Source organism: Macaca mulatta, chromosome 10 (genome assembly GCF_049350105.2).
Source record: "Macaca mulatta isolate MMU2019108-1 chromosome 10, T2T-MMU8v2.0, whole genome shotgun sequence".
Taxonomy (NCBI): domain Eukaryota; kingdom Metazoa; phylum Chordata; class Mammalia; order Primates; family Cercopithecidae; genus Macaca; species Macaca mulatta.
In genome coordinates, this window is record NC_133415.1 from 13,312,281 (window position 1) to 13,324,924 (window position 12,644).

Genomic DNA, 12,644 nt, shown 5'->3' on the forward strand with positions numbered 1-12,644 from the left:
AGAATGAGGTGGGCGGATCACTTGAGGTCAGGAGTTCGAGACCAGCCTGGGCAACATGGTGAAACCCCTTCTCTACTAAAAATACAAAAAATTAGCCGGGCATAGTGGCGGGCGCCTGTAATCCCAGCTATGCGGGAGGCTGAGGCAAGAGAACCGCTTGAATCCGGGAGGCTGAGGTTGCAGTGAGCCGAGATCGTGCCACTGCACTCCAACCTGGAAGACACAGCGAGACTCTGTCTCAAAAAAAAAAAAAAAAAAAAAAAAAAAGACATATGTGGTAATTCCCCTAGGGAGTTTGGCCTTAGTTGTGAAAAATAAAAAAGCTATGCTCAATTTCTGTTCTATCGGAAAAAAAAGTATTGGCCGTTTAGCTGAAATTCAAATGTAACTGAACATCCCGTATTTTTTATATGCTACATCTGCCAACCCTGGCTTGAGGCTACCTGGCAAAAATCAAAACAGGTTCCTCCTTGTTATGCCCTATGCCTCTGTTGCCTTTATTTTTATCTTTACGAGCAATCATTAACAGTAACTTCAGACTCCAGGTTCTGGCCGCTTTAGGAGGCGGAGAGCGGACTAGGGTGAGACTCCTGGTCCTCATCAACTTGACTGCCAAGGAGCCGTCACGTGCACCTTCCGCCCCGCACAGACATGGCCGCGTCTCGCCGCCGAGGATTGGCTCCCGCCGAAAGCTCGTCCTCCCTCGGCTAAGGGAGCCCCTTCCATTGGGCAGTTAAAAAAATGGCGGACCCCCGCCTCCCGCCGTCCTCGGGCATGGGGGCGGAGCCTAGAGGAGGCCTGGGGCAGGGCCACCAGTGATTGGTGGAGAGCCGTGGTCAGGCCATCACGTGGTCCGAGGCCGATTTGTTTGCGGAAGTGGGAGGAAGTAGAAGTGCTGAGTAAGCCGAGGTGAGTGACCTCGCAGGTGGGCGGGGCCTGGGGTACCTTCCCCAACTTCCTCCGCGCCACGGACTGCTACATCTCCGCCGGAGCCCCCTGTGGATCTTCCTCGTGTCTCCGATTCTGAGGCATGTCCTACATTGACCCTTATGTGACTCCCTGAGTGCCCCCACCTTCCATCTTTTCATCCCCCAGCGTCCCCAACTCCCATCCCGAGACCGCCCGTGTCTCATCTCGAACTTGTGGACTCCAGGGACCCCAGCTTCGACCCTGAGTTCCTTCCCTGTACTCCAGTCTCCTCCGTGTGTCTCCCTCGATATTCCTAACTTCCCGAGTCATTCCATCTCTCCTCTTTCCCTGACTCTCAGTGCCTCTTTAGGCCCCATTGGTCGTCCTCATTTTCCTTTCTGTGCTCCTCTAAGTGCTCCCCAGTTCACTTGATTCCCCGCTTCACCTCCTTTTCCACCTTTCGTGGTGCATCTACCCATTTCTCACTCCCTGCTTCTCCTGCCTTTCCTCCCTGCCTTTCCTCTCTCGCGTGCCTGCAGACCTGCCCCCGACATGCTCCCTCCTTCCCCTCAGCCTGGCCACCCCAGAGTCTCCCACCCCCAATCCTGTGTCCACCTCCTGCTCCCACAGATGACTTGGAAGCTGGTGACAGGGAGCATGTGACCCGGGTGATCATGGGACTGGACCAGGAGCAAGCCCGTGGGTGTGGGACAGGGAGGGCACAGGGCAAGGGGACCTGTGGCCATATTTTTAATGGGCTACCCACATGACCCCAACATATACCTCCCCCTAGCTTCTGGGTCTTTCCCTCACCTGCCTCTTACCCGCCCAACAGGATGTCAGGCAGGTTTGGTTTGGCAACGTTGAGGCTCCACCCTTGGGCCGAATGCATTGTTTTTGAATGCATTGTTTTTGTTACAGTCTCTGCCTGGAGTTTAGCCTGTCCAAGTCTCAATTTCCTCATCTGTGACGGGGGATTGTACTTCCTGCCCTCATAAGGCTGCCATTAGTTTCAAAATTTGAATGAGAAAATGTAGAAGGTAAAGCTTTATAACCAGTATGGCCCTGTACAAATACATGACTTTACTGTTGGGTTGTAGGCAGGGTTGAAAGGAATGGAAAGGGAAAAGGGTAGAATGAGAAGATGAGGAGAGAAGGATGAGCAGAAGGTCCCTTGTCTTTCATTGTATCATTTGGCAATGTTTGTTGATCACCCCTTGTGAGTCAGGCTCTTCTGTGTATGTTCTCTTCACCGTTCATTCAGTCATCGTTTATCTAACAAATATTTATGAACTGTCTGATGTTCTAGGCTACCCTTGGTGTAGCCAATGATATTCTCACTTCACATGAGAAAAAGAGGGCGAATGAGTTGCTTGAGATCACACCGATGAGGTTGAAGCTGGAATCTGACACCAGAGCCTGTGTGGTTGCCCTGATGTGTAAGGTTTTTGCCACTGTTGTCTCAGTGCTTAGGACACTTTTTCTCCCTTCCATGGGTTACTTTCTTGTTACATGACAGACTCCCCCAAAGGGAGTTCCCCTCTTACTCAGCAGCTTGACATCACTAAGAGATACAGAAAGGAGAAATTTAAATACTCTGTGTGTGTGTATGTGTGTGTGTCTGCACACATCTGTTGGGTGTGTGTTGGGGGAAGTAGGTAGGCAACAGGTAAGGGGCCGTAGTGAAGAGTGTGTTACAAGCTTCACTTTGTAGAGGGTGGCTCCCTGGGAGAATATGTTCTGTGTCTTTCACAGTGGATTTTGATAGGGTCATGTCTTAAATGTCTCTTCTCATTTTCGGATGGTGATCTCATCCAGTCTTATTTCTTTAAGTGCCATCTCTATTCTGTCAACCCGCAAATTTATATCCCCAGTCCAGTCCAGACCTTTCCGTGGAATGACAGACTCAAATATCTAGTTGCTTACTCAGCACCTCAAACTTAGGCTTTTCAAACTTGAAGTATTTATTTATTTTTATTATTTTTTAATTTTTTGAGACAAAATCTCACTCTGTCACCCAGGCTGGAATGCAATGGCGCGATCTCGGCTCACTGCAACTCCCACCTGCTGATTCTCCTGCCTCAGCCTCCTGAGTAGATGGGATTACAAGCATGCGCCATCATCATGCCCAACTAATTTTTGTATTTTTGTAGAGACAGGGTTTCACCATGTTGGCAGGCTGGTCTCGAACTCCTGACCTTAAGTGATCCACCTGCCTTGGGCTCCCAAAGTCCTGGGATTACAGGAGTGAGCCACCGTGCCAGGCCTTAAACTTGGAGTTTAGAATTGAGCTCCTGTTAGTTCTGCTCTCCATCCCTGACCCTACCCTTCACCAAAACCTGTCCCTCCCACTGTCTTTCTCATCTTAGGAAATGGGAGTATTATTCATTCAGTTGCTCAGGTCAAAGCTGTGAGATTATCCTTGATGCCTCTCTGTTTCTTACCCCACACCCAGCCAGAGCAATCTTGTTAAAAAATGTTGTCTCGGCCGGGCGCGGTGGCTCAAGCCTGTAATCCCAGCACTTTGGGAGGCCGAGACGGGCGGATCACGAGGTCAGGAGATCGAGACCATCCTGGCTAACACGGTGAAACCCCGTCTCTACTAAGAAATACAAAAAAAAAACTAGCCGGGCGAGGTGGCGGGCGCCTGTAGTCCCAGCTACTCGGGAGGCTGAGGCCAGAGAATGGTGTGAACCCGGGAGGCGGAGCTTGCAGTGAGCTGAGATCCGGCCACTGCACTCCAGCCTGGGCTACAGAGCGAGACTCCGTCTCAAAAAAAAAAAAAAAAAAAAAAATGTTGTCTCTTTCAGTGGCCGCTCCTCTCATGGCACATGCCTGGCCCCCTGTTGCTTCTCTGATCTCACTGGCTTCCTTGCTTTTCCTGGAACTTGCTAAACATGTTCCAGCCCTAGGCCTTTTGCATGTGCTCTCTTTGCCTAGATATTCATATGACTTTCATCTCTGTCCATGAGGTATTGATTTAAGATCAATTTCTTGGTGAAGACTTCCCTCCTCACCCTATCTAAAATTTCACTCTCCACCTCAGCACTTCCTATCGCCATTCTCTGTTTTTTCTCTTCAATAGTTAATTGGCATCTAAAACCTTTGTATATATTTTACCTGTTAATCTTCTTTATTATTAGTAGCTCTGTCTAAAATATAAGTTCCAGGATGTCAGGGATTTTGTGGGGGGTTTTTGGTTGATTGTTTGTTTTGGTTTTGAGACAGAGTCTCACTCTGTCACCCAGGCTGGAGTGCAGTGGTGTGATCTCGGCTCACTGCAGCCTCTGCCTCCTGGGTTCAAGTGATTCTCCCACCTCAATCTCCCAGGAAGCTGGAATTACAGGCGCACGCCACCACACCCAGCTAATTTTTGTGTTTTTTGGTAGAGATGGGGTTTCACTATGTTGGCCAGGCTGGTCTTGAACTCCTGACCTCAAGTGATCCACCCTCCTCAGCCTCCCAAACTTCTGGGATTACAGATGTGAGCCACTACACCCGGCCGTGTTCTGTTTTAAGACAGAGTCTCGCTGTCGCCCAGGCTGGATTGCAGTGACACAATCACAGCTCACTGTAGCCTCGACCTCCTGGACTTAAGCAGTCCTCCCACCTCGGCCACCTTAGTAGCTGGGACTTACAGGCATGAGAGACACCATGCCTGGGTAATTTTTAAATTTTTGTAGAGATGAGGTCTCGCTCTATTACCCAGACTGGTCTCAAAGTCTTGAGCTTAAGTGATCCTCCTTCCTCAGCCTCCTAAAGTGCTGGGATTATAGGAGTGAACTACTGTGCCAGACCAGTCTGTTTTGTTTACGGTTGTATCCTCAGCGGTTAGAACAATGCCTGCCACAATCCATCTCAGTAAATATTTGTGGAGTGAGTCATAACATGGGCCACACTGTACCGTGCCACCAGCCCAAAGATCTCTTAAAGTCACCCCTGTCTCATGTGCTTGGGAGCTCCAGTGACAGTTTTGGGGCAGTTTGCTCCCAGCTGTGGTGCAGCCAAGCTGAGTGAATGAAAGAGATGCTTTTTCCTTTTGTGAGAGGACACTTTGCTCTGGCTCACGTGAGCAGCAGTGCATTTGAGACAAGCCTTTTGGAATCCAAGAGCCTGTAGAGCAAGCCTCGCTCAGCCACTTTCTTTTAGCTTTCTCCTGAAGGCAGTTTGAAGATTAAGAGCCTGATGCTCCGGATTCCGGCTAATTGGGTTCAGATCCTGGCAGATTGTGTAACCTGTGTCCCAGTTTCCTGTGTAATGTGGAGAGACCTGGACCTTTTCTTACAGGTGTTTGGAGGGTTAAATGTAGCAATTCGGCCGGGTGCAGTGGCTCACACCTGTAATCCCAGCACTTTGGGAGGTGGAGGTGGGTGGATCACCTGAGGTCAAGAGTTCAAGACCAGCCTGGTTAACATGGTGAAACTCTGTTTCTACTAAAAATACAAAAAATTAGCCAGGCATGGTGGCGCGCGCCTGTAATCCCAGCTACTCTGGAGGCTGAGGCAGGAGAATTGCTTGAACCCGGGAGGCAGAGGTTGCACTGAGCCAGGATCGTGCCATTGCACTCCAACTTGGGTAACAAGAGCGAAACTCCGTCTCAGAAAAAAAAAAAAGTGGCAATTCACCTGAACCAGTGCTGAGGCATCTAGTGCCCTGTGGGTGCTGGGCAGCATCTGGTGCCCTGTGGGTGCTGGGCAACCAGTGCTGATGGGGTGTGAGGGGATGGGATCAAGCCCTTTTCCACTCGCTACTAACTGAGGGAAGAGGTTGGAGTGAGCTGGGGTCAGAGGGAACATTTGCGGGGATATTTGCTGGGAGGCTGCCTTGGATGTCCAGAGGCTCAGATGGGAGCTGACATGACCCGTGTGTTCCTTCAGTGTTTTCCCACCCACGGATTGAGCACCTGGTGTGTGGCCAGCCCTTTGCCTAGTGCTGTTCAAGAGTCAGAGGACACAGGCAGGCACCCGGCCCCCGCCACCTGCCACCCCATGTCCTCTCTCGGGGCCTCGATTTCCCCACATGCCAAACAGGGAGAATGATCGCACCTTCCTTGTTTCTTTTTTTCTCTTTTTTTGAGATGGAGTCTCACTCTGTCATCCAAGCTTTAGTGCAGTGGTGTGATCTCGGCTCACTGCAGCCTCTGCCTCTCAGGTTCAAGGATTCTCCTGTTTCAGCCTCCCAAATAGCTGTGATTATAGGCACCCATCACCACGCCAGGCTAATTTTTTTTTTTTTTTTTTTTTGTATTTTTAGTAGAGACGGGGTTTCTTTCTCACCACATTGGCCAGGCTGGTCTTGAACTCCTGACCTCAGGTGATCTGCCCGTCTCGCCCTCCCAAATTGTTGGGATTACAGGTGTGCACCCGGCTGCACCTTCCCTGTTTCTTTGTGAGCTTGGAGGTAGATAACAAGCGTGAAACCCTTTGCCAACCATGAAGCATGGTGGCCTTGTGAGAGGCCGGAGGCTAGTGTGTGATGGCATGCCCACATGCTGGGTGGCACAGATGGTGGGAGCTGCAGGAAGGAAGTCAGGGCAGCTTGGCACTCTGAGCAGACCCTGAGTTTTCGGCCTGCTCTGTCTTGACTGGGTGGGAGGAGGGTGCTCAGGAGGGTGTCACTGCTGCCAGGTTCTGCTGCCAGGACCATCCAGCAGTTGTTCCAATCATGGGACATCCTGTCGTCAGCAGCTGGGGCTCGTGAGGCCTGATTTCCACCTTGGGCAGTTGTGTGTGTGCTCCCGGAATCCCCCACGTGGCCAAGCCGTGAGGTCTGCTTCCTGGCCTGCTGCCTGTGGGTTCCTGTCACGCACCTCTCGGGCAGCTGTCCGGCTCCTTTGCTCTCAGCTTAGTCAAGAAGGAAGCAGAAGGCTTGGAGCCTTTCCTGCTTGCACTAGGAGTGAGCTCAGCCTAAGCACCCTGACTATATATAAAGCTGAACTTTCCAGGCTGAAGCCTGGGGAGGGATTAGTCCGATCACTTAGGGCCACTCCTGAAGCAGTGCAGGTGCTGGATACAGGTTCTCCCAGTGGAGCCTGTAGCCACTGGTGGGATTTGAGCACAATATTTCCATATCCATTGTGGAGAGGAGCCTGGCAGCTCAGAGTGGGTGGGAACAGTGTGTGATCCCTGTTATCACCTTCAAGGGAATAAAGTGTGTCCAGGGACTTCAGAGGTGCTGGCCCCGTGGGCTTGTAATTGGGTCCTTCATTCATTCTCACTCATTCATTCACCAAACATTTATTAAACACCCACTGTGGGGAACATCATGCTAGGTGCTTAGGGAAACAAATCAAAGCGGGTGGGGTGGGCAGCCCAAGCCAACAGATGCACCCCCATTCTCACATGGTGTATGTTCCTGTGGGCTGGGCCCTGGGTGGTGTGGGGTGCTGGGGAGAAGGGGCAGGCACACCAGGCTGCAGGGCGGAGGGGCAGGTATGAATTTTCAGAGGAGATGGCACCTGAGCTGAATTTTGATGGACAAGAACAGATTTATTCATTTGTCCTTTATGGAGCACACACTCGGGTTAAGAAAGCGGGGAGGACGGACTAAGCCGATGGCGCGTATGTGCGGTATCCCCCGGTGCACTGAGACGTGAGTTTGACGTGTTCTGGGAGGATCGATGGTGCGGCGTGGCTGGAGTAGAGGTGAGGGATGAGCTGGAGGGGTGAGTTGGGCCAGCTCTCCTGGATACTGGAGTCTGGGCTTTCCCTGGGAGGTCATGGGGCGCCACTGGCCAGGGTCAGCAGGGAGACCTGCAGCGGGATTTGCATCGTACAGTGGGCATGGAGGGGTGTCAGGCTGGGTCAGGTACCATGCAGGCTGGAAGGGAGCTCTGGTGCTCTGAGCATTCAGAGCGGGCAGCTGGGCCGTGAAGGATGAGCAGGGGCTCCAGCAGGAACGGGAGAGAGCCTTCCAGGGAGGACGCAAGCGCAGGCCCCTTTCCCTCCAGAAAAGCGGTTTTCACACAGACCTTCCAAAGGGGAGGAGAGGGGACTGCCCAGGCCTGGCGGCTGCAGAAGACAGCAACCACCAGAGGGCAGGGACCGCTCCTCTCGTGCCTGAGACCTGCCCAGGGGCCTTCAGGGAATTCGTGGCTGAGGAGGAACCAGATTTTTGGGACTGACTTCTCCCTCACCACCCGCTGTGAGCAAGCCTCTTGGTCCCTGTCCTCTACTGCACTTCTTCTGGGGCTTGGCTCCTCATCGTAAGAGGAGCTTCCCTGGGCATGACTAGGGGCATGACTGACATAGCACCCGCTGGACAAGTGACTCCGGGTGACCTGTATTCACACTGATCACAGCACTAACCGCGGCCCCTCCTCTCGGCACGTTCCCCTCTCCAGCCATCCAGTCCCCATGAAAATACTCACTGTTCGTGGGTGGGCCAAGCAAGCCCCCGATCTCTGCCTTCCCCCGTGTTCTGATCTGCTTCATCCGCTGTGAAGGCCTCTCGCCAAATCCCCCTGCTGGCAAACTCCTATTCTTCCTGGAAAATTCAGCTCAAAAGTCATCTCCTATAGCAGTCCTTCCCCCAGGGGACTGTGCACTCAGCGAAACAGGGACTGGGCTTGGGTCTCTACAGTGACTATTTGTTTTATGAACCCAGGTAGTCACTTCCAGGGAACTCATCAGAGATTCTCCCATTGACTCTAATCTCCCTCTGTTCCCACTCAAGGTTTTTTGTTTCTTTGTTTGTTTTTCTTTTTTGGTGGACATCAGCTTTAATTTGTCCTTTGTTTTGTTTTGTTTTTGAGACAAGGTCTTGCTCTGTTGCCCAGGCTGGAGTGCAGTGGTACAATCTTGGCTCACTGTAGTCTCGACCTCCTGGGCTCAAGTGATCCTCTCGCCTTAGCCTCCCGAGTAGCTGGGGCCACAGGTGCCCACCACCATGCCCAGCTAATTTTATTTTATATTTTGTAGAGACAGGGTCTCGCCATGTGGCCCAGGCCAATCTCAAACTCCTGGACTCAAGTGATCCGCCTGCCTCAGCCTCCCAAAGTGCTGGGATTACAGACGTGAGCCACTGTGCCCTACCTTGATTTGCCCTTTGAACATGTACAATTGGGGGCCTCTCTGGGCCTCAGTTTCTTGATCTCTGAGATGGGATAATAATACTTGTTCCTCCCGCCCTTCAGCTCCTCCAGGGGAGCCTCACACCAGCACACTCTCTGTCAGTCTTCCCTGAATGAACCCAGCAGGCGAGCTTGGTTTTGACAGGGGATGGGTGAGCAGAGATAAGGAAAAAGGCCAGAAATATCTGACTTCCCTTGAGGGGGGGACCAAAATTGGTACCTGGAAATTGCCTGGCTTGGACAGGCAGAATTGTCACTGTCAACCCCCACCACCAAAGGTCTTGGGTCTTTGTCTTTCTGCTTGTGGTGTTTGAGAGAGCTGCTTGACGCAGCCGAGGTGGGGTCTGTGTCAGGTGACCCGGGCATCCTGGGGGTGCAGGGAGAAGCCCAGGTGAGGAGCAGGAGGGGCCGGTCATCAGTAGGGAAAAGTGATTGTCTACCCCACGGGAAGGTCAAGGGTAGGAGGCTGTGAGAAGCCAGGGGGAGAGACGAAGTGAGGCATGATTGCCCCCCAGCATCCCCCTCTTGCAGCTGTGCTGGGAAGAGCTTGGGCTCCGGGGTCCGGGTGGCGGGGACAGAAGGAAGCACGTGTGAGCACTTTCTCCCTGCTGGCCGCCTTCCTGGTTGGCAATGCCGTGAGTGTTCCAGGATGTGGCCCCGTGGCTGTCATTTCCTTTCTTCCACCTAGTGATAACAATGGCCACTGTTTGTGTGCCCACGGTCGGCCTGTGTCCCAGACACCTTCCCTCCATTGCGTCATCTCGTCCTCCCGCCAACCCTGAAGGCTGGATGCCAGCCAGGCCTGTCCTTTCTTTTTTTTATTTTTTTTTTATTTTTTTTTTTTGAGACGGAGTCTCACGCTGTTGCCCAGGCTGGAGTGCAGTGGTGCGATCTCGGCTCACTGCAAGCTCCGCCTCCCGGGTTCCCGCCATTCTCCTGCCTCAGCCTCCTGAGTAGCTGGGACTACAGGCGCCCGCCACCGCGCCCGGCTAATTTTTTTTTGTATTTTTAGTAGAGACGGGGTTTCACTGTGGTCTCGATCTCCTGACCTTGTGATCCGCCCGCCTCGGCCTCCCAAAGTGCTGGGATTACAGGCTTGAGCCACCGCGCCCGGCCCAGGCCTGTCCTTTCTGTGGCCACACACTGCTGTGGGTGTGTGGGAGGCATCCCCCAGCCCCAGGCCCTGGTGGTGGGGACGCAGGCTGGGGCATTGAGGAAGGAGGCTCTGTGGGGGTGTGGAATCTTTCTTTGATTTCACTGCACCCCTGTTGGCTTTCTCCCTTAACCTGAGGCTCATGGGTGCTGGATGCTCTTGACTCTGCCTTTCCTGGGAGCACCCCTCCAGGTCTCTGCAGGCCCATCCTCGGCGGCGCCTCTCTGCCGCTCTTCCAGGCCAGGCCTGACCCCCATGGGTCCCCATCTTCCCGGCTGCAGCCCCCAGAGGCTCAGCCTACACTGTTACTTCCTTTGAAAACTATAATCGCTTTACATAGCATCTGGAAAATAAGGAAAAGAAAAAAAAAAAAAAGCCCATAAACCCAGCACCCTCATCTACTCAATGGCATGTTTTCTGTCAGTCTATCTTGGTTTGTTTTCTATCAGTCTTTGTTTTTTCTATGCATAATATTTACTCGGTTAAATTTTTGTTTTGACAAACTTTCTGTGAGCCAAGCTTGTGGACGGAGATGAAAAGACGAGCAGCTGCCTTTGAGAAACTTAGACTCTGGGCCAGCCCAGCTGGGCGCCAGCTTTCACTGCTCCACCCACTAGCTGGGTGACCCTGGGCCCGTGAGTTTACCCCTCCGTTCTTTGGTGTTCTCGTATGTAAAATGAGGATAATAATAGTAACCAGTTCATAGAGTGGTTGTGCAGACAAAATGATTAATGTACAGAAAGCTTTCAGGATGGTGCCAGAAAGATGCACCGGAGTGTTTGGTAGGAGGATGACGAAGCTTACAGTCTGGCAGGAGGGGCAGTTGTAACGTGCTGGGGTGTAATAGTACAGATGTGTTTAAAGTGAGGGAGAGCCCAGAGCAAGGAGAGAGAACCTGGCGTCTGGCGATGGTGTATCAAGAACATTTTAGGCCAAGCACGGTGACTCACACCCGTAATCCCAACACTTTGAGAGGCCGAGGCAGGCAGACTGCTTGAACCCAGGCATTCAAGACCAGCGTGAGCAACATGGTGAGACCCTGTCTTTATAAATTTTTTTTTTTTTCTGAGACAGAGTCTTCACTCTGTCACCCAGGTTGGAGTGCAGTGTGCTGTCTCAGCTCACTGCAACCTCCACCTCCTGGGCTCAAGCGATTCTCCTGCCTCAGCCTTCCAAGTAGCTGGGATTATAGGTGTCCACCACCATGCCCAGCTAATTTTTTTGCATTTTTAGTAGAGACGGAGTTTCACCATGTTGGTCAGGCTGGTCTCAAATTCCTGACCTCAAGTGATCCGCCCGCCTCAGCCTCCCACAGTGCTGGGATTACAGGCATGAGCCACCATGCCTAGCCTCTATAAAATTTTTTTTGAAGAAATTACCTAGGCATGGTGGTTGGTACACACCTGTAGTCCTAGCTACTCAGGAGGCTGAGGTGGAAGGAGGTAGAGGCTGCAGTGAGCCATGATTGAACCACTGTACTCCAGCCTGGGCAACAGAGCCAGACACTGTTTCAGAACAACAACAAAAACATTTTTTTTTTTTTTTTGAGATGAAGTCTTGCTCTGTCGCCCAGGCTGGAGTGCAGTGGCCGGATCTCAGCTCACTGCAAGCTCCGCCTCCCAGGTTTACGCCATTCTCCTGCCTCAGCCTCCCAAGTAGCTGGGACTACAGGCGCCCACCACCACGCCCGGCTAGTTTTTTGTATTTTTTTAGTAGAGACGGGGTTTCACCGTGTTAGCCAGGATGGTCTTGATCTCCTGACCTCGTGATCCACCCGTCTCGGCCTCCCAAAGTGCTGGAATTACAGGCTTGAGCCACCGCGCCCAGCCAACAAAAACATTTTTAAGAAGGAGGTGAGAACCATGAGAACCGAGCTTGGATTTGAAGAAGGATCAGGGCTTTCTCAGACAGAAAAGGAGAGGAAGAACATTCCAGATAGACATCATTGAGAGATGTCACTGAGCCTTGTGACAGGACACTGCGAACTTTTCTTGAGTTGTTATAATCTTTTATTATTTTATTTTATTTTATTTTATTTTGAGACGGACTTTCGCTCTTGTTGCCCAGGCTGGAGTGCAATGGTACGATCTCGGCTCACCGCACCCTCCGCCTCCCAGGTTCAAGTGATTCTCCTGCCTCAGCCTCCTGAGTAGCTGGGATTACAGGCATGCACCACCATGCCTGGCTAATTTTTTGTATTTTTAGTAGAGACAAGGTTTCTCCATGTTGGTCAGGCTGGTCTCAAACTCCTGACCTCAGATGATCCTCCTGAGTCGGCCTCCCAAAGTGCTGGGATTACAGGCGTGAGCCACCGTGCCTGGCAGTATAATTATTCTTACTGATCTTTTTTCCTTTTCGTGTGCCTCTTAGTGGACCCCTTGCTTTTGTCTTCCTTCTGTCCCCAGGGTTGATCCTGTGCTCAGCACATAGGCCAGGGAAGAATGTGGCTGTGACCCAGTGTTCACTCAGATGTCCTTTCTCCCCCAGGGCACCCATACTGTGTCCTTAGTG

General features: G+C 52.0%; 1 protein-coding gene across 22 annotated transcripts in view; it reads left to right on the forward strand.

Annotated features, from left to right (window-relative positions):
• PLA2G6 (phospholipase A2 group VI) overlaps nt 1-12,644 on the forward strand; it is a 96,731-nt gene that overhangs the window by 22,468 nt on the left and 61,619 nt on the right. For 7 of the 22 annotated variants that reach the window (XM_077949641.1, XM_077949640.1, XM_077949642.1 and 4 more), the window contains exon 1: nt 862-909. The exons of 8 other annotated variants lie outside the window; for them this stretch is intronic. Coding sequence is in view for 1 of the 14 variants with exons in the window: in XM_077949629.1 (XP_077805755.1) it covers nt 7,529-7,553 (25 nt within the window). In the remaining 13 variants the exon portion in view is untranslated. Of the gene's footprint in view, nt 1-861; nt 1,029-7,318; nt 7,554-12,644 lie in introns of those variants that run through there. 7 more of the 22 variants (XR_013399020.1, XM_015150348.3, XM_015150350.3 and 4 more) reach the window with 3 other exon arrangements.